The sequence below is a fragment of the Parus major genome, chromosome 20, assembly GCF_001522545.3.
Source record: "Parus major isolate Abel chromosome 20, Parus_major1.1, whole genome shotgun sequence".
In the NCBI taxonomy this organism is placed as follows: Eukaryota; Metazoa; Chordata; class Aves; order Passeriformes; family Paridae; genus Parus; species Parus major.
In genome coordinates this window covers 8,448,326-8,468,143 of record NC_031788.1, presented here as the reverse complement: position 1 = coordinate 8,468,143, position 19,818 = coordinate 8,448,326, and the positions used below count along the sequence as shown (strand labels likewise).

The window sequence follows — 19,818 nt, the reverse complement described above, 5'->3', positions numbered from 1 at the left end:
TTTTATTTGTATTGCAAAGAGGAGAGCTGGTCTCAGTCCTGTTTCTGTGGGATGAGTCCTGCCTGTGGAATTGCATTTCAGAGTCTGGCTGTGCTGTGGGGGATGGATTGAGGGGTATTTGCCCACTGCTTTGTAGGAATGGGATCTGGAGCAAAGTCAGCAGATTTAACAGAGCACAGGGAATAATTTCAGTGCAAGAAGGCAAATTCTGCAACCCACACGTTTTCTGAGCAGCAGATCTTCACCACATCCCACCTGCCTTGCTCATCTCCCGACGTGATAAACGGGATGTTGGTGAGGGTTAAGGAACACCAGCCATCCCAGGCCCCTTACTCTCACATTGATTGGTCTGATTTTCCATCAACATGACAAATTCTTTAAAAAGGAGTGTGCATTTCTCAGCAAGATCCAAAACTCATCTGAATACCAGGAATTATGTCAACCCTCGTGTCCCCATGCTCCAGCATTTCCAGCCTCTGTTACACAGGCTTTTCACACCTGTAGAAAGCAAGGAAATTGTGGGGGTTCCCTCAAGTGGGGTTTTTTCCCCTTCACCCTTTGGTTTTTTTTTATTTTCAACTCTCCCTTCTGTCCCTTTTCCTTCAGCAAAAATATTTCCCTTAGGGGACCTGCCCCCTCTCTACACCCCAGGGAACTGTGATGTTCTATGTTTTACAATGAAGTGAACATAAACATCATCTGATAAATTTAATTTCCTCAGTACCATTTGTATGACACATCCACAGCTTTCCAAAGCAGAAAAGTATTTTCTTTCAGCACGCATCATGTGAAGGAAAACATTAATGTTGAACTAATCTCCTGTTATAGCTGGGAAAAGGACATTTATCATACACACAGATGACAGGAAGAAACACACAGACAGGCAATTATCCTATGGAATAAAGGTTAATAGATTCATTTAATTAGCAACAGCTGTATTTGCTATTATGATCAGATTCCTACCACAGCTGAAACCAAAATATTGTTCTCAATACTGGAGAAATGAAAGCCTTGAACACCCGCTCTCAAAAATCCACGTTAATTAAACACTCAGACAGAGCCCAGGGGACAAGAGGGGAGCTGCACTTCAGAATGCACACAACAAACTCCTGACACATTTGGTTTAGGCAATTCCTTGAAGCACAGAAATGGATGAAATCACATTTTGATACCTGTTGTTTACAGGTCAAACAGCCAGGGAATTAAGTTCGTTCTTTAACCACTCTGACACATCAAAATCTCGATCAGTCCTGTGTGTGCTGATCCCAAAACTCATCCTGCACAGCTGCATTACTGCAAGGTTTGGAACTCATCATCTGGGCACGTTTGAGAGATCACATTCTGAGGACTTCATCTAAAACTACACACCTGCACCATATTGTTAAGTGTTTTTTCTGCTGTTTTTGTGTCTTGACCTTCAATTATGTATATAAGCACTTACCTACAAAGTATTCTAATCACAACATGATGCAAAGCCACGTTAAAAAGGCTAAAAAGTCTTTACTGAATTTATTGATACAGAAACACTTATTAATGAAGTTTAAATTGCATAACACTTCCACATGCCTCAGGCCAACTGAACTTGTTTTTACACAGATTTTTTTCAGCTTACACACTCATCACTAAAGCAGCTTCAAGTTCAGTTCTTTTTGCAAATTTGCTGCAGGAGCAAAACCTAAAAGGAGTCACATACAAAAAAAAAAAAGTGACAACTACTGAGAACACAAAAGGAAACAAAGCAGGTACAATTCCTGGACAGTTCACAGATCCACACAAACCCCGCTCTGCCTCAATCCCTCTATTAGAAATGGCTACAAAACAACAGTGCAAGTGCTTGTGCACAGGGAAAATGTATTTACAACTGCCCTTTATTTACAGGCCATAAGCAATACTATTTCAGAGTTATATTATACATAGAATTTCTACTATCTGTTTAGATCTGTGGAGTTGTTTTTTTTTCGATAAGGGGACAATCTGACAACTTAGAACATAAATTTCCTGTATATATATATTTATTTATTTATTTATTTATTCAACCTTATCCAGGAAAAAAATAGCAGTATTTATGCATCTTATAGAAAGCTACAAAAATCTAGCAAATGTAATAAAAAAGGCAAATCTGGTGAAAAATCTGATAAAATACCTTTTACAGCTGGGGCTGGGATGGGGATAAAAACCAAACAAGGGATAAATGAAAGATAATCCTCCATCAACTGGTCAGCTTTAACAGAATCTCTGCAAGGCTTACTAACAGGAACCTGAAGTTTAACGTCATTTTTAAAGCAACTTCTTTAGAAGTGTTGTGATTAAACTGAAGGATGACCTGGTAGCCAAAAGAAGGAGGCACCCTGGACTATGGAGGGGTGTGGAAATTGTGCCACAATGCAGAAAGGCACATCCCTGGCATGACACCCATCAAGCAGAATTTTCCAACAAATAAGAGGCCACAGCCTGTAGGGAAGCACTGAGAATAACCACACACAGATTCCATTAACCCTCTATTTACCACCACATTCAGGATTTGCATTTGTAGAAAGAAATTCATGGGAGTTGCCAGAATCCAATGATGGGGACGTGCACTTTTACAGGAAACCATCAGCTCAGTGGCCACACAACTGCCCCACTGCAAATAAAGAAATCAAAATCCAAGGCAGCAAGATAACTTGGGCTACCATTGAGACCAGAAGTGGAGACAGGAAACCAGAGGCAAAACCCAGCCTGTGACTGTGTTACATGCTGGCAGCCACATGACACAGGATTATCAGACAATATTCCCAAAGAGACACAAAAATCCTGTTAAGCAAGGAAAAGTTCTCCACCTCAGCCTTAGACATACAAGTTATTCATTTATTTTCAAAGCCACACAGAACTTTGAAACTTTTTCATGAAGCAAGTTGTGCAACTCAGGACCATTTGGCAATACAGTCTTCACTCTCTCCTCCTCATAAAATGAAGAGACAGAACACATTAAAAAAACTGAAAAATATCCAAGTGATACCAACTTAAGAGCTTCTGATGGGGCAATACCCTAAAACAGCCTCATTACCTGCTGAGAGAGCTTTTCATGCCCCCCAGCTTCAGGACTATTTCACATCAACACAAACTCCAGGCTTCCTTTCCAGCCTTTACCATTTTTATGTTTTAGATACATTTACCAAACAGGCTGAACCAAGTAAACCTCTTCTAAACACAGTATTTTATCATCCACATACATTGTGGACTCCCCATTCCTGGAAGTGCTTATGGCCAGGCTGGATGGGGCTGGGAGCAACCTGGCCTAGTGGAAGGTGCCCCTGTACATGGTAGGGGATTGGGACAAGATGGTCCTTAAGGTCCTTTCCAACCCAAACCATTCTGTGACCCTACGATTCCACAGCATCTCCTTCCATCACCATGACAGAGAGATTTGGGAATAAAAATTTCAGCTCACATCCACAGAACTGCAGAGTGCCAAGTCCTTCCATATGAACCTCTTAAAATTTCTACTTCATTGCTGCAGGAATAAAATCCCCTGCTGAGCTGAGCAGCCTCACACCACTGTGGAACACTTGTGAACAAGTTGTATTGTGGCAAATACAGCAGGGGCACACACACAGCAACACCTGAACACTGCATCTCTGGACTGCTCCCAGGTTCTGCAGACCCTCCACAAAACTCTGTTTGACTGATTTACTGCTCAGACTGGGGCTCTACACCTCACTCTGCTCAGCCCAGATGATCTGGGTTACCTCACACGACAGCAACACCCGCGGATGCTGCCTTTAGCTGTATAAACTCACTGCTCTGCAGCTCTTCTCTACCCTCTTCCCTACTCAGAATTACTCTGTAAACATTTCCAGAGACAGCAGTCCCAACCCTGACTACCCTTGCATCCTGTCAAGCTTTACAATTCCTCACTTGCCTCCATCACTTTAAAAAGAACCACAAAAACTCCTTCTCTGGAACAGGTGTTTTCCACTAAAAAACCAGTATTTTGTAAAACACTTTTTACTGAAAAATTATATATAATTTACAGGCAAAACAGACCAACCAAAGGGGAGCTGATGCTTTCCTTCTCATTCAGAACTTGGATGCCACAAGGGTAATGCCAAAATTTCTTTCCTTTCTGTAAAAGTTGTGCTTTTCAGATTACTGGAAGAAATGTGATTTGCCAGGTCAGGTTTTCACTAATAATCTTCATCCTCCATTAAACACACACCATGGCACATACATAGCAGGTTTAGTGGGAGAGAGCACAGACAGGAAAGGTCTTTGGGGAACTGCTTAGGAGTTTTTCCCAACTGATATTCGGTAGAGCAGCCATGAGATTTTTAGGAGTATCTCCTGCAGTTAGTTTTGAGGGAATTAAATCCTCCCTTCCATAAGCAGCTGAGCACTTCACCAACTTGCTTCCTAAGGAATCCCTGCTGTAGGATAAAACTATAGCACACAACTGAGAAGAAAGAAGGAACTCAAAAAAGCTATAATGTCAAAGTTTACAGCAGCCACATTCCCCAGCCAGCCTACTGCCTCGGGTGTCACATTTGCAGGCAAGCAAGTGGGACATGTTTGTCAAGCCCTAAGGAATACTTTATTCTCTGCCTACTTCCCACTTTCTAGAAGAAGGAAAACTACTTTTCCCTGTAATAAAGCAAGTAATACTTCAAGGGATCGGGCAAAGGCAGGCTCAAGACCTTTTCTCTCAAAAAGTTTACAGGAGGGTCTGGCTTTAGTTCAGAGGCTTTGGTTTCCTCCTCCTCGGGCCTCTCCTCCTCCATGTCCTCGCTGTTGTTGTTGTCGTCCGAGGGGTTGGAGATGCGGCTGGCGAACACCTCCTTGTCCAGGAACACGATGGTTTCCATGCGCCGGCGCCGCACCCGCCTCCGTTTGAACCTGGGGGGGCTCTTCAGCCCGTTCCCAGCTCTGCTCATCGCCTCCTGATGGATGATTTTCTTGATGGTGCCTCGGATGGCGATGCGAGCCAGGTCCTGCAGGCTGCGAACGGCCACGGGGGCTGCAACCAAACGAAACCCGTCAGCAGAGATGGAGAAACTCCCCGAGAACTACTCCCAGGAAAAGTTCTGTTTGCTCAGATTAAATCAGGCCATTTGAATTCCCTGCTGGGATTACACAAACAGCTCTATTCAGCTCCTGTCAACTTGGATAAATTGTGTTGCAACTTTCCAAACAAAATTTAATTGTGCGTTTCTCTCATTAAAAAGTTTCCTGCCTTGATTTCAAGTTGTCAATTATTCTAAGATGCACATCTTAAAGACTGTATGAATGCAGACTTAGTGGTGGGAGCTGTGACTGTTTAATGGCTCAGAACAAGGTATTTTCCTGTGGTAGGTAACTAGACCTGAAGTCTGTTTAATTCTTCCATAAAATCATTTTTCTATTGTACAGTTCCTTCAGCTTTGCCAAGTTCTGCACTTATAAAACACAAGTACTATTTATGCTCTTCAAAAACCGTTTCAGACTTAGTGGGTGAAGACAGGCTGGAAACCATTTTGTAGAAGTAATTATAGAAACATTACAGTAAGTTACTGTATTAAAATGCCTCCCACATTAATGGCCTGGAAGACTATTCTGTCTTTTGCACTTATTTGCTGCCAGCCTAGAAATGCAGCAAAAATTTTAAAAAATGTTAAAAAAATTAAAATTAAAAATGTACAGATGCACACAGATCCATGAACTAAAATGAACTAAAACTGACACAAAAAGTCCCTGTCCTCTGCCAACAAGTGAGCTTCCCTAGGACTTGAATGAAAGAAGCAGAAAATAACTACATATAATTTATGTGCAGGTCTCACTACAAGAGAGAACATGCTGAAACATGCACTTATTGGACTTGCTAGCATGCTGTGGACTGTTTCCTGAGCTCCTCTCTGTCATGGAGACACCTTTCCAAGTTAAGACCAAAGCCTGACTAATCTCTTTATGAAAGTACCTCTGTCTCCATGTATTCTTAAGAGGCCTCTTGACACTGAAGTCTTAATCTAAAGATTGGGGCCACTGATACAACCTGCATTTCAAACAGCTCACCAACTGCACAACTTGTATCCCTCAAGCATTCCAGGTCCAGGATAATTCTAGATTGCTGGGCCTGAGAGTCTTTGAGTAGATACAACCTTTGTTCACAGGTCCTGCTTGTGTATTTTCCCTTCCTTGTGGCTGAGAACCATGACAGGATTCAATCATTCAGGACTGGAACAGAATGTGCAATAACAAGGATAAAACACCCTGCAAAGTTCAGGTACAACTTCACAAGAAAACATTTGTGTTTAGAATGATGGCCCAGTGGAAGCTGTCCCTGTCCACGGCAGGAATACTGGAATTTGATGATCTTTAAGGCCCCTTCCAACCCAGGCCATTCTGTGAGTCTGTCATTTAGAATCCACTTCATTCAACTCCAACGCCTGCACAAGACAGACAACTGTTCAAAGAAAGGAAGGACTTGGAGTAATTTTCCTTGCAAGGATTGCCAGGGATGTTACAGCTCCCAGGCAAGCAGCAGAAGGAACTCCTCCATGCCCAGGAATGTCTGTACTCACGCAAGTGAACGAGCCTTGATTTTCCTGAATCTGCGTGGTTTGGCTGAATCAAAGGTGCGAAAGAAACAGCAAGAATCTTCTTTGTCTCCCAGGCAGAAGGACCAGTCCGAGTTATCTTAGTCAACTGAAGCAAAACAAGGAGATTATTGTCCATTGTGGGAACTACAATGAGATTTTTGAACAAAAAAATGAACAAATGACTTTTCTGCCTCAGCAAGTTGAAGTACTGAAAGCTGCAATAGTAAAAGGTGATAAGGATAAACAACATTGCTTTTTTGAGGAAAAAAAAAAAGGGAATTTCTTGCAGGATTAGCCCCAGGTAACTTCATCTAGTGCAGTGGAGCATGGGCACTGGTAATTTGGGTCACTCTTCTTCCCCAGATCTTCCTCCAGGCTGGACCAGAGCAGCTGTGTCTGACCTCTGAAAACTCCTGAGTCACCACAAACACTCACTCCTGAAAAGGTCTCCAGATCAAATCTCCTACCCCAGCCCACTGCACAGCCTCTTACTGGGAAGAAACCCTGCACCCTGCTCCTCTCACGTTCCCTGACACAGGTAAAAGGTCAGGCACGTAATCCACTTTTAACTAAAATGAATCCAGTCACACTTGTAAATGGAGACATCCTGCATGCTCTTTCAAAGCAGTCAGGGTGCAAAAAGTTGTGTTTTGCCATTAGGCACAACACTAAATTATATACTTAAACAAAGCTTTGTTCACATTTTCTGCAGTGTGGAAGCAAAATTGCAATTAACAACAGATTGCAATATATGGAAGACTGCAGAACTACAAATTTCTTAAATATCAGTTTTCAATCATAGCCAAAACCAGTGCACTTAATTCTTTCTTCAGCCTCCTACGAGGGGAAGATTAAGGAATGGCTACTGACTAAACCAAGATCAGAATTAAGAATAACTGAAATATAAGTAAAAAGGTGCTCAACCTTCTCTTCTAGAGGCATGACAAGAATTCCTCCAACTTTCAACAGGTTCTTCATGTAGTCCTCGTGCTCCTTCTGGACTCCAGCACCACAGTAAACACGGTCATACTGAGTGCAGTCCGGAGAAATCTCTAAACAATTGCCAATGACAAAGGATGGCTCACAAAATTCAAACCTGAAAATGAAAAAGAATTGCATTAGAAAAGAATATGGCAATTTATTGAATAAATTACTTTCACAATTCTGGAATAATTGAACTGTGGAAAACACTTGGAAAAACCCCACAGTTTTACAGGATTTCCCCTCCAAAGCCCACCTATTCTAGACATTATTGTAACAGTTAGACCACAGCTAGAAGTCTCCAAATCACAGCACAATGAGGTCAGAATTCATGGATTAAAATCTCCAAAGGATATGGATGTATAATTTCATACTTGAGCTGCATGTAACTCTTTAGAACAAGCTATTTTTAGTCACCTGACGCTGACTCAGCTGTAATATGCAAATACAAATATTAGACCTGCGCTTCCAAATGTCAAGGTATTTTAAGAACTGCACCTGGGTTTATTTTATATTTTCAAAGGCTTTTAACTGGTTTTCAGATGTGGGGAATTAGCACCTGATGCTACAGATGTAAGCTGTGCTGAAGCCAATGGAAGTTTTGCCATCAGCATCAAAAGAACTGTGAATTCACCCTTCATAAAAAAGACTTTTTGTCTGACTCAGTTTAAAAGAAAAATGAGTGTTTCTCTGATGCCTCTGATTTTTTTACAAGCTCCAAAACTCCCTAAGTTTTAAGCCCTATATTTAAAGGCTGATTTTGGTAAAAGTTGTTCAACACATTCATTCTTTCACTGGTATCATGAGTGGCAGCTCAACATAGCACCTATTTATTCCTAAACGCTTCCTGGAGCTTTCTGGGTTTGCAAAGAGTGCTGGACATTCAGAGCAGCCAGAGAACAGTTCCTGCACATGCTGTTCCAGGAGCACAACCCAGCAGACATCACTCAACAAAGCCAATTTTCCAGGCATGTTGATTTCTGAATTCAGCTCGCTTTTGCTCCATAGCTATATTTGTCTGAAGAAAGTCTTCCTTAAAACATCTCCTCAAACAATAGCAACGTGACTAAAAAAAAACCCTGTTGAGCACCATCCATGCCAGAAACTTTCAGTCTTCTGCCAGCATGCAGAAAATACAACCCCCTCCTCAGCAGCTTCCCAGGGCAGCAGGAACAGCCAAAGGCTGAGTAGCCTAAAATCCTGCATGTCATGATTTTAATTTTCTTCCTTCCAGGAGAGGAGGATAGCAGGTATTCACAAATGCTTTGCTTCTCCATTTGAACAAACTGTGAAACAGATCCAAAAATGTGACAGGCACAACTTTTATTGCTGAGGTTACTATTGGCAATGGTTATCTAGCTGGGAAGTTATTACTTGTGACAGCAGCAGAATGGAGGGTCTAAGGAAGAACATAAATCAAATCCCAGGCAGTTTTAGTACCAACTTAATCATCATAAAACTACCTTCATATTTTAAAATGCCATTTTTCCTTCTTCTCAGATGAAACATATTAGGCCACCACAAAAACCAGTTCATAATCTCATCACCATGCAGGCTCTCACAGATCACAAGCACAACCAAGTATTGTCAATTACAAGTTTTAGGCTGTTACTGCAAGTGCATTTAAAAATAAACAAACTTCCTCAGCTCCCTCTAAGCCCTGCAACATCAGCACTGCTATTAAAAACACGGCAAACATTTCTGAAACTCCCCCACAACACACACAGGCTTCGAAGGTCACACATTGCAGCTCAGCAAGCCTAAGGAGCCTGAATCCTCAGATTACCCTGAATCCAGAGGGACCACATGGGAGCAAGAACTGACCTGAGTAAAGCCCAAAGCACAAAATTAATCCCAACAGGCATTTTGCACTCTTACTTGTCAAAGCTGTCGCTTGTTTTAATGAAAAAGTCCAATTTCTGCTTGGCGTACTCGATCACATCAGAGTGAAGCTCCACACCGTGGTTAACCCCAAAAGGACCTGCAAGTGCAGAACAGCAGGGAATGGCAACAGCAACAACACAAAACCCAGCAGGATTAATGCACTTTGGGTTCCTTCCTCCAGCAGATTGTTCCATGTGTGTCAGAGTCGGTGTTTGTGTAGGGTCAGCTCTCTCACTGCTACAATGGGATGTGCAACCCTATACCTGCAATTTCTGGCAACAAAAGAGCCTCTCTGCACAATTGATTCTGGATCATTTGTTCTTAACTATGCAGGAAACTTCACTATAGGAGGGAAACACTGATGCCACTGCTGTGAGAGTGACCACCTGGAAAAAAATCCCAATGGCCTGCATGTTTTAGCATATCCATATTATTTTTATACCCCCTTGCTGATATGCTAAAAATCTCTGCAATTAATCAGGAACAGTCATTATACACTGTACCTCAATTAACAGCAAAAACAAACTGGAGAATACAGAAGTTGTTCAGCAGTCATCCTTTTTATTCAGAACTGACAGGGTAACTTTTGGAAAAAGAATATAAAAGCCCTGGAGTAACATATACCAATATGTATTCTAAGTAATGTCAACAAACCTAGGAGGAAATCACAAATGGGAAATGAGACTTTACTCTGAGAATAAACATCCCAGAAGTTAAAATTCTGGACATTCCCCCAAAATTTAAGTAAGTACCCTATAGCCACTTGCTATCTATCCTGGCAGCACAACTCTGACTGAAACACTGCAAGGGAATTTAAATTGCCCAATTATACTTAGATGATTTGCTTTGTGCCACTGTTGATGTGGTCACAACATCAGTTCTGCTGCACTGAAGTGTTTTGTAGAGAATACTCCCATCTGTGTGATGGGAATTAAGAGTCAAAAGTGGATCTCAAACATGTCTCAGCCCAGACAGGACTGTGAACACACACCAGGTACACTCACAGCTTTTGTGGACTTGCTCAGTCCCACTCTGTACTCCTGATCCTGACCTTCAGTCTTGCTTAAGGGGAAACAAACTCAGGTCGGTGTCCAGACCTGCAGGAATCCACTACAGCCACCTCTGGAACTACATTGCTGCCTGTTCTGTTCCACCACAGAAATCTGGATCCTATCCAGTTCCAGAGAAGGTTGTGAGAATCCTGATAAATTGCTGAGTTGGATTAATGCATTCTTTACTTTCCCAGCTACCTTTTTAGCTTCATTAGAGGAGGAATGTCTCATCCCTGATTTCAAAACCTGTTTTTAAAGCTCTAGCACAAACAGTTAACGTGACTGAAGAGGTATTTACCCAGGATGAGTCCAACCATGGAACTCAGATAACCAGTGCCACTGCCAAGGTTCAGAAACGACAGCCCTGGTTGCAGGTCCAAAGCTTCCATCACCTCTGAGTAAATGCACGGTGCTGAGAGATGAATGTTTCCATGCTTCCATGCCAAGTCCTTGTAGGCATTGTCTTTGAACTCTTCAAGGTAGTAATCTGCCCGATCAATGGCTCGGAATGCCTGTTCCACCAGCTCTGTCCTGATGTACTGGGCCTCCTTCAGGTTATCAATTAATTCATCGTTATCTTCTCCCGCACTCACCGCGCCTCCCATCTTCAGCAGCCTCCTGTAAACACTGAAACACCAACAAAGCAAGGTGAGGTACAGAACATTCACTCCAACACTAAATTATGCTGCTGCACATGGAATAGTACTTTGAGAGAGGTCTTTACGTACTCCAAGGGCCATAAGCTCCAGAAAAACCTCACCCCAGCACTCGCATCCCCCATCGCAACAACACAAAACAAAATACAGCAGATCTGGCATCCAGTACCTGATACCAGTGGGGAAAAAAATCACTATAGGCAATTTCAGTGTGCAAGGCCTGTCTTCAAACCCTCCCACCATTTTACCAGCACATCAGCTTTTCCACAGAACCCTTTTATATAAAGGATTATTCCAGCTCCTGCGCTTAGGGGTCATTTTTCACTGCAAGCCCAAACAACAGGGCAAGTTTGGGCTGTCTGTCAGAGCTCCTGTCACACACAAACTTTCTACCTCTAACAGCACCAGAGGCACCTGAAGAGAGTGAGACACAGGCAGAAAATCCAGAAAAATCTCAAACTGCACTTCCTTCAAACGTGCATCAGGACGTTGACTGCACAGAGGTTCAAAACACCCAACAAAACTCTGACCTGTCAACCCTGGCAAATGCACTTTAGCAAATGCACTCTCACACAGCTCATCTCCAGAGCCTGAGCCACCACCATTAGTAAAGCACTTAATGACAGACAGCAGCTCCAGAGAGAATTCCCACTGCAGCCTACAGGTTTTAAAGGAAAACGTATAGGGGAACAAAACCACTCAAAATTAACCTGGTTTCTTCTCCCCTTCTCGTATCTTAAGGAAAAAAAAAAAATCCTTTTCAGAAAGCACAATATGATTTTTAAGACATGTTTATTTACAATGCCATTCCCTGCTCACAGTAATAACCACGAAGCAGCAGCTTTGGAGTTCTTCCCTGGGATCAGAAGATCTGCCTACAGCGAAATTGTTGGGGTTTATTTGTTACATTCAGTCAGAGCAAATTATACACTTTCATTTTCTGAGGAAACAAAGCAAAGCTACAGGACTCCAAGGAGATTTCACAGTTGTTCAAATAACACACTGTTCTGATTACCTGGAGAGGCACACAAAACAGGATATACTTAGGCAGGGAACTCGAGCCAGTTCTTAATCCGTTCATGTTTCAAACACATCAATCCAGCTCAAGACCATTAATAACAGTTGAAATAAACTGCCACCACTCCCCTTTCTACAGTTACTCCTTCATTTTCTCTAGAAAATATGATTGTGTTTAATTATTTCACAGTGGGAACACATCAGGTTGAAGGTTCAGGTGGGTTAATCTACCAATTATTTTTTCCCTCTGCTCTTACATACAAACAACCAACATAGTTGGTTATATCTTTGTTTTTTTATTTAACATTCCACATTAAAATACTCTCTTCACCACGGATCTTTGATTCCCTTGACTTTCTTTTATATATTTTTGTTTTCAGGCTTCCTTCATTCTTTCACTCCTTTTGCTATTTAAAAAAAAAATAAATTAAAAATCTACATTTTCAGATTTAAAGCACGAATAGGAATTGTGTCTTTAACAGTGCTCCACTTTGGATCCCCAACAAATTCCTGCTGATGTACGCAAGCCCCACTGGGACAACTGGTCTGACCTGGTTTTTGCACAGCTCCATGGACAACAAGTGCTCTTCCATTTTCTACACCATGGAAAACAACAACAAACACATTTTCATAATGGGATCGAGGAATTTCCGTGCTTTGACAGGTGTCAGTCACTTCTGAAATCATCACTTGCACTGGGCATTCACAGTAAAATGCATGTTTTATAGGCAGAACTTAAAACTCTGACATTCAAACCCCTCTCTTCATGTGACCCCACACCTTTTGTTTAACTTGGTGGGAAATGGGAACCAAGTAGAGCTTATTTTTATTAAACTTTTCAAAACAACACTCTCTCCCTCCGCAGCCAGCCCCGGGCGCACTTTCCTCCCTCCTAAGGCAAAACAGAGATTTCCCCCAAATCTGAGCAGGGACAAAATCCACAGGCAGAAACTCGGACCGCTGCCCAAAACAGACATCAGAGGTGGCTTTGCGTGTTGAAACATCCCCTCGTTGCCATCTTCCCCTTGGAGAAAAACAAACCAGAACACAAACCAAGCGCCCAGCCCAACGCCGGGAACACCAGTGGGACTGGAGCGCTTCGTGCCCAGCAACACCGCTCGGGGCAGGGCTCAAAGCCGTGCTCAGGGCACAGGAATGCGGCTGCTCACCCCCAGCACCCCTCCAGGACAAATCCTGCCCTGACAGCAGCCGAGGGGAGCTTATTCCGTCATTTTAGACAAAAGCGGTACCTCAACGGATGGATCGGCTCCGTTCGGCTCGGCTCCGTTAGGTTCGGCCTGTTTCGGTTCGCCTCGGCTCCGTTCGGTTCGGTTCGGTTTCGCTCGGCACGGCTCGGCACGGCACGGCACGGCTCGGCTCGGCTCGGCACGGCACGGCCCGGCTCGGCCCGGCTCGGCACGGCACGGCACGGCACGGCACGGCTCGGCTCGGCTCGGCACGGCACGGCCCGGCTCGGCCCGGCTCGGCTCGGCTCGGCACGGCACGGCACGGCACGGCACGGCTCGGCTCGGCTCGGCACGGCACGGCTCGGCTCGGCTCGGCTCGGTCAGCCCAGGCCGGCGCGCTCGGGCTGTAAACACTGCCCAGCTGAGCGGCGGCCGCGGCACTGCGCATGCGCGGAACGCTCCACCGCCGCGGGCTGGGGGGGAAGGGAGCACACCACTGCTGCCCTGCGGGGGGCGCAGTCTGGGCTGTACCACGCAGAGCCAGCGCGGGGGGCTGGACTGTACCACGGCTGATTCCATGAGGGGAGTCCCGGGGATGGAGCCGGAATTGGCTCCATCAGATCCGGGAAAAACTTCCAGCAGCTTCTCCCAGAAGCCACCCCGCCACCAAAACCTTGCCGTGCACACTCAGTGTCACGTACCATGACCAGGCGCAGGCTGTGACTCTGGTTTTTCCCATGGCGCAGCTCCTGGGAACATCTCCCCATCCCAGCGTGGATGCTTTTCTCCATTCCCGGCCTTTCCCAAAGTTCTTGTTCCCAGCACGAGGCTTCATCTCCACACCCGCTCCTCCAGCTGATGGCCCAGTTGTCCCAGTTGTGCCGGTGCTGTGGCGCTGTGGCAGTGCCGTGTCCCAGCTCTGGTGGCACCAGGGCCATGCCAGTGAGCTGCTGGCTCAGACACAGCAGCCAAACCTCCTGTGTGGAGCCTGGCCAGCAGCAGATGCTCTGTTATCATTATTCAGGCTTGGGAAAAGTCATGGGAACTGGGGAAGAAATAGTGGGAATTCAGGAAAAAATTAATAATAATTTAAAATTAATAATAATTAATTATTATTAATAATAATAATAATTAATAATTAATTAATAATTTAAAAAATAATTGTAGTGGGAAGTGGTTGATAGTTTTCATTTTGAGCCAATGAACTTCCAATCTCAGTCACATGCTCAGATTATGGTTCTGTTTTTTTCTGCAAGCTTAAATGCCAGATGTGAATTTACTGAGGGATAAATAAGTGAGATGCAGATTCACCAGGGGCTGGGGCTTGAAGAAAACACAGAATATTGTGTAACTTGACAATATCTGACTTGTCATTCTCGTCATGAGGGATCTCTGTCCTGTAACTGAGCACTGGGCCACAAGTTTTAATTTTACACACCCATGTGGGCTCCTTCATTGACCTGAGGAAAATGTGTCTCCTGTCACCTGTGTAAGACTGAGAGAAATTATCCTCTAAAATTGTGTGTATGTTTTCACGTGTAGGTGAGCCACCCAGCATTGGCTGATGCTGCAGATAAAATAAAATTGTCTGGACTGGCCTTGACTGCAAAACGAGAAGGAATAACTGAAACAAAACAAGAGGCCTCTTAATTCAAGTTCTCTGGAGATGAATTGTGGAAAAAAAAAAGCTGTCTTGGCAGACACAACAAGCCTGCAGCAGAAAAAAAAATAAGAATTACCCTGGTAAATGAGACTCCAATAGGAGAAAGTGAATCAGCATCTGAGATTTATTTATGCTTTAAGGTGATTATCTCAGCTCCCTTCATTAACGTGATAACAGCAGACTCTGCAAACAGGCACAGGGTAATACTGTAGATGTCTGCACTTTCATTTTGCAGAAGACAGCTGCCTGGGAGAATGGGATTATTCGTGGAGAGCCAGCTCTGAAACTCCTCCTTGCTGATTCAACCGAAACAGGCTGTGGTGATTGCACTCTCCTCATCTTTCACTCCGAGAATGCTCAGGGATAATGGCAACACACTGGAAACTGCAAACGCAGGACACACAAACTCCTTGCACGTGTGATTCCATTCAGCATCTGCTCCCTTTGCTGCTGGAATCACTTGAAAAATAGCAGTTGGGTTTCAGTTTTTTGGTGGTTTGGTTTTGGGTTGTTTTTTTTTTTTGTGCAAAAATTGTTAAAGCAAAAGCTGGGTTAAAAAAAAAATAAATAAATGCAGTTGTTGCTGAAGCAGCTGTGCTGTCAGCAGAGAGCTCGCAGGGGCAGAGGAGAGCACTGCTTGTGCCTCTTTCTGGCAGCAACGAGTCCTCAGGAAGCCCAGTAAGAACTTGAGGAGTGCTTTAGGGATTCCCAAATACCCTGTCCCCTCCTGGGTGTATTCATGACTCCCAGCAGCCTTAAACTGCCAAGATCAGTGAGGCTCGCTTCTGTTTCCTGCCAGAGAATTACAGGGATTAGCCAGGAGAAGCACACAGGGAGGATATTTACCCACTGCAGGTCCCCACCTCATTACCTGCTCCCCAGACATGTCAGGAGCACACAGGGAGGGAGCAGCTGAAAGGACACGGTCATCCCCAAGGGACAGGTTGTTTTCTGCACCTCTGACTCCTTCTCTTCTCTGCTGTAAATCCCTCGTGCCACGCTGTGCCCAGACAGCCACACTGCCACTGCTCCCTGGGCTCGTCCCCAGCTTCCCACTGCTTCTTCTCTCTTTTCTTTGAGAATGTAGCTGTGGCTGAAAGCACCTCCATGGGTGTCAGAGCACAGGCCTTGAGTTATGGAGGATACCAAAAATTGCCCAATAATATTGCAAAAATCCCCACATTTAGAAGAAAAAAGGACAGAGTTGGGTGTTTCATCATTCCACAGGTCTCCAGCTGCTGATTCACTGTGTTTCTTCTTTCCCTGCTCTTTACAAAGTCCTTCCCTTCTTCCTCACAGCTCCTTGGGGCTTTCGGAACCAGGAGTTAGTCAGCAATAGATCACTGACTCTCTCCTGTCTACAAACATCTGGCTTGGAGATCCCCAGCACCCCTGGGAGTGGGAAAATCGGTGCAGAATTAGGAAAGCAGGGCCTGGTGGCACTTAAATCACAGCATTTCTGTCCCAGCCGTGCACCACAAGGTGTCCCCAGCAGTACAGGCATTGCTGCGGGGTGAGGAGGTGGCACCTCAGCATCTTCTGGGCTGGGGCAGGCCAGGGTCCCTCACAGGCACAAGTCCCTACTCTCAGCAGCCACAGTCTTACCAGGGAGAATCAGTCTCCATCCTTCATTAGCTGAGATAATTGCTGAGAGCGAGCGATTTTCACGAGGCCAAGCTGAAGCCAAGATTTTCCTTGTCTTTATTTCCCCGTGTTTTACAGTTTCCACCTTCATTTTTTAAAAGCAATTTCTTTAATAAATATTTTCAGAACAACGGTCAGCATGAGTTAACTTCTGAACACTTAGTGATGCTGAGTTAAAACGAGTTGATTTCATTTATTTGGAAGATCAAACAGCAGAAATGCATTTTATCCCCCAAACCAGAGCCCAGCAGACTGAGCTGACCTGCAGCCTGGCGATACAGATGGTTGGTTAAGTCAACAGGGTAATTAGTGAGTGACAGGAGGACTCACATAAATTAAGAGCTGGGGGAGCATTAAGTCTTAGGGGTATATTTTCACCATTTTTTTTCATTTTGTAAAATATGCTGTCTTGCCTTTTCTGTGGTCAGTTTGGCTCTATACCACTTTCATATGCAAATATGCTATATATGCATATGCACACACATGCATATATGCAAATACATGCAGACATATGCATTTACACTAGAATTGATATTAACACCCTGGCAGCAAGTCGCTTGAGATCCTCCTGCCCATGCAAAGGATTTCTGTATTTATACAAATATATATGAATGTGTGTGTGTGTGTGTGTGTGTGTGTGTGTGTGTGTGTGTGTCCTCTTGCTTCACTTCATCTCAGGGCTCTGTGAGTAATTGCTGAAGCAAGAGGAAGAACATATGTCTTGATTTCCACTGGATTGCACCGCACATAACCAGTGCCACATGGAAAAAGGACTCCTAAAGCCCTGAATTCATCTCACTTAAGTGTGTCATCGAAGGAAGGCAGCCAGGAGATGCTGGAGCCTGGCTGAGTGTGGGAGAAGGTGTCACCAGACATCCCTGACAGTGGGGACATGGAGCAGAGAGGTGTTTCATCTTTTCTTGGTACTGCCAGGAGCACCAGCGAGCCCAGCTGTCTGTCCTGCCTCTCTGCTGCCTTGCTGTGGCCCATCTGCTGTGATTTAGGAGGCAGCTCCCAAATAAAAATCTCAGAAATCAAGCTTTTCATATTGATGGAGGAAGAAAACCATTCCCACATCTTTCAAGTGATTCATGGATTAAATAAAATCGCTGGGTTTTATGGATTTATAAATAATAAAAGTGCCATCAGATGGCAGCCATATCACACTTCCCTCCTTTGAATTTGGCAGTCCTACGTGTCCCACCTGCAGACTCACTGGTCAGGCTGAGCCAGCCACATTTGTCCCCTCAAAGACCACAGGGGCTCATCCATCCTGCTCAGAAAGCCCTTCCAAAACCTCCCTCCTCCAGCAACAGGAAAACATCTTCAAATTTCCAGTAGAAATTTATTCCTGGCCAAGATGTGCCTTATTTGATCTTTCCCGCACACTATCCTCTAACATAAATCATTCCCCTTCCTCCCACCCTGAATGTATTTATGAAAAGTAATCATATCCCCTCTTAACCTTTGTTTTTCTAGGCTAAACAAGCCAAGCTCTTTTAATCTCCTCTCCTAAGATAGGATCTCAGTTCTGCTAATCACTCTGCCAGTCCTTCTCCGCACCTGTTCAAGGATAAATTAATCTTTTCTTTTTCCAAAGAGATATCCCAAAACTACACACAATATCCCACACGAGGTCGTACCAATACTGATATTTCTCTGCATCTGCCAAATGAATGGTTTGTTGCATGAGACTTTCTGCAGAACAAATGGAAAATAGATGCAAATCCATAAATTAATAACCACGACACAACCCTAAACACTACAAAACCTTACTCAAGGAGATCACTGTGTTACTTGGGCTTTCATCCTGTTCCTTTGCATTTGTGGGTGCAGGTCCTTAACAGGCCTTAATCAGTGGGTTTCCATATTTCATTTACCCTGGATGAGCACCAGCACCTTGTATTAAAGGAGGCACTGAGGAAAGTATTTTCTGTGTTTCCCTCAGCCTTTGCTGTGGCAAAACACCCTTTGAAATCACAGCTGAGGGTTTGAACTGCAGAGATGGAAAGTCAAATGATGAAAAACATTTTGCATTCATCTCTTCTCTTTTCAAAATGATTTTCCAGTTTTACTTGGGGTTTAATTAAATTTCTGTGACCCAGGCAGGGAGTTCAGCCTTTCTTGATTAATGCTCTTTTAAGTGGCTCTGCTGATAAGAATTTAGCATCAACAATTGAGCTAACAAGCCCCAGTGAACAGTTTATAGCAGGAGACTAATTCTATTAACACTTTGCAATGTCAGGACTCCACTTTGAGCTCAGAGCTGAGAGGAGAGATGGGGGAGAGGGAACAAATGTAAAATTTGGCAAATAAATCACCAAGTTTCAGCTTCTTTGTGGGCAGAGCTCATCTAGAAACTATTTTAGCTGACAAAATAAGAATTTCACCTGTTCTTCTTTTTTATTTTTCCCCTCCTGACTGATGTTCTGCACTTTTTTTGGCTCGTTGTGATAAGGGCTGGGAATAAGGATTGGAACTGAATGGCAGCATTGATAAGAGAAATGAAAGGGTAATGTGATGACACAATACTGGACTGCCTGTGCTGGATGTGTACTGCAGTACAGCATGGTCAGGACAAAGATGCTTCTGCTGACAGTTTCAAATTAGTCTGCTGTGAGAGAAAAATTGAGGTGAATGTTCTGCAGAAACCTTTCTGTTATTTTTGGGGTGACAATAGAAATATCTTGCAGTTGTGTTGTTGTGATTCACAAGAATTTTCTCTCTCTCTTTCCTTCTCCTCCCTACCCTGCTAAAAGAACCCCTAAAATCTCACTCTGTGGTACAAAGTCTTGGCCAAGATATTGCAATTGATCCATCCATCCACAACTTCTTATCTCTAGTACCTGGACACCCAGGTTTGGACTTGTCTGTTCTGAGCTACCCACAAACCTCATGCAAGAATCTCCTTTGTGGGAGCCTCAGAAGCCAGAGCATTATTTTACAGCTGCTGTTTTCCTTTCTCACCTGGACAGCACAGATGCTTTTCTCCATCCCTGGCCACCATCTCTCCTGTTGACCTTTCTTACTTCCTCAAGGGACTCACTTAGGATTCCCACTCACTTCTGCTTTGCCTGGGATCAGTCCTGTGGCTCTGCAGCTCGTTAAGACTGGGGGAGGATCAGGGATGGACAACGGGGCTCTTCCAGGGCTGGTGGCTGAGCTCTGCCACAACAGGAGCCC

The 19,818-nt window shown here is 44.1% G+C and overlaps 1 protein-coding gene across 1 annotated transcript; it reads right to left on the bottom strand.

The window, feature by feature from the left end:
* Positions 1 to 695: 695 nt before the first annotated feature.
* PCMTD2 (protein-L-isoaspartate (D-aspartate) O-methyltransferase domain containing 2) lies at positions 696 to 13,503 on the bottom strand. Its single transcript, XM_015647819.2, has 6 exons — positions 13,392 to 13,503; positions 10,767 to 11,095; positions 9,411 to 9,513; positions 7,476 to 7,647; positions 6,534 to 6,657; positions 696 to 4,993 (listed from the first exon to the last, which is right to left on the bottom strand). The coding sequence occupies exons 2-6, from the start codon at positions 11,071 to 11,073 to the stop codon at positions 4,611 to 4,613; spliced, it is 1,089 nt and encodes a 362-aa protein (XP_015503305.1). The 5' UTR covers positions 11,074 to 11,095; positions 13,392 to 13,503; the 3' UTR covers positions 696 to 4,610.
* Between the last annotated feature and the right edge of the window lie 6,315 nt (positions 13,504 to 19,818).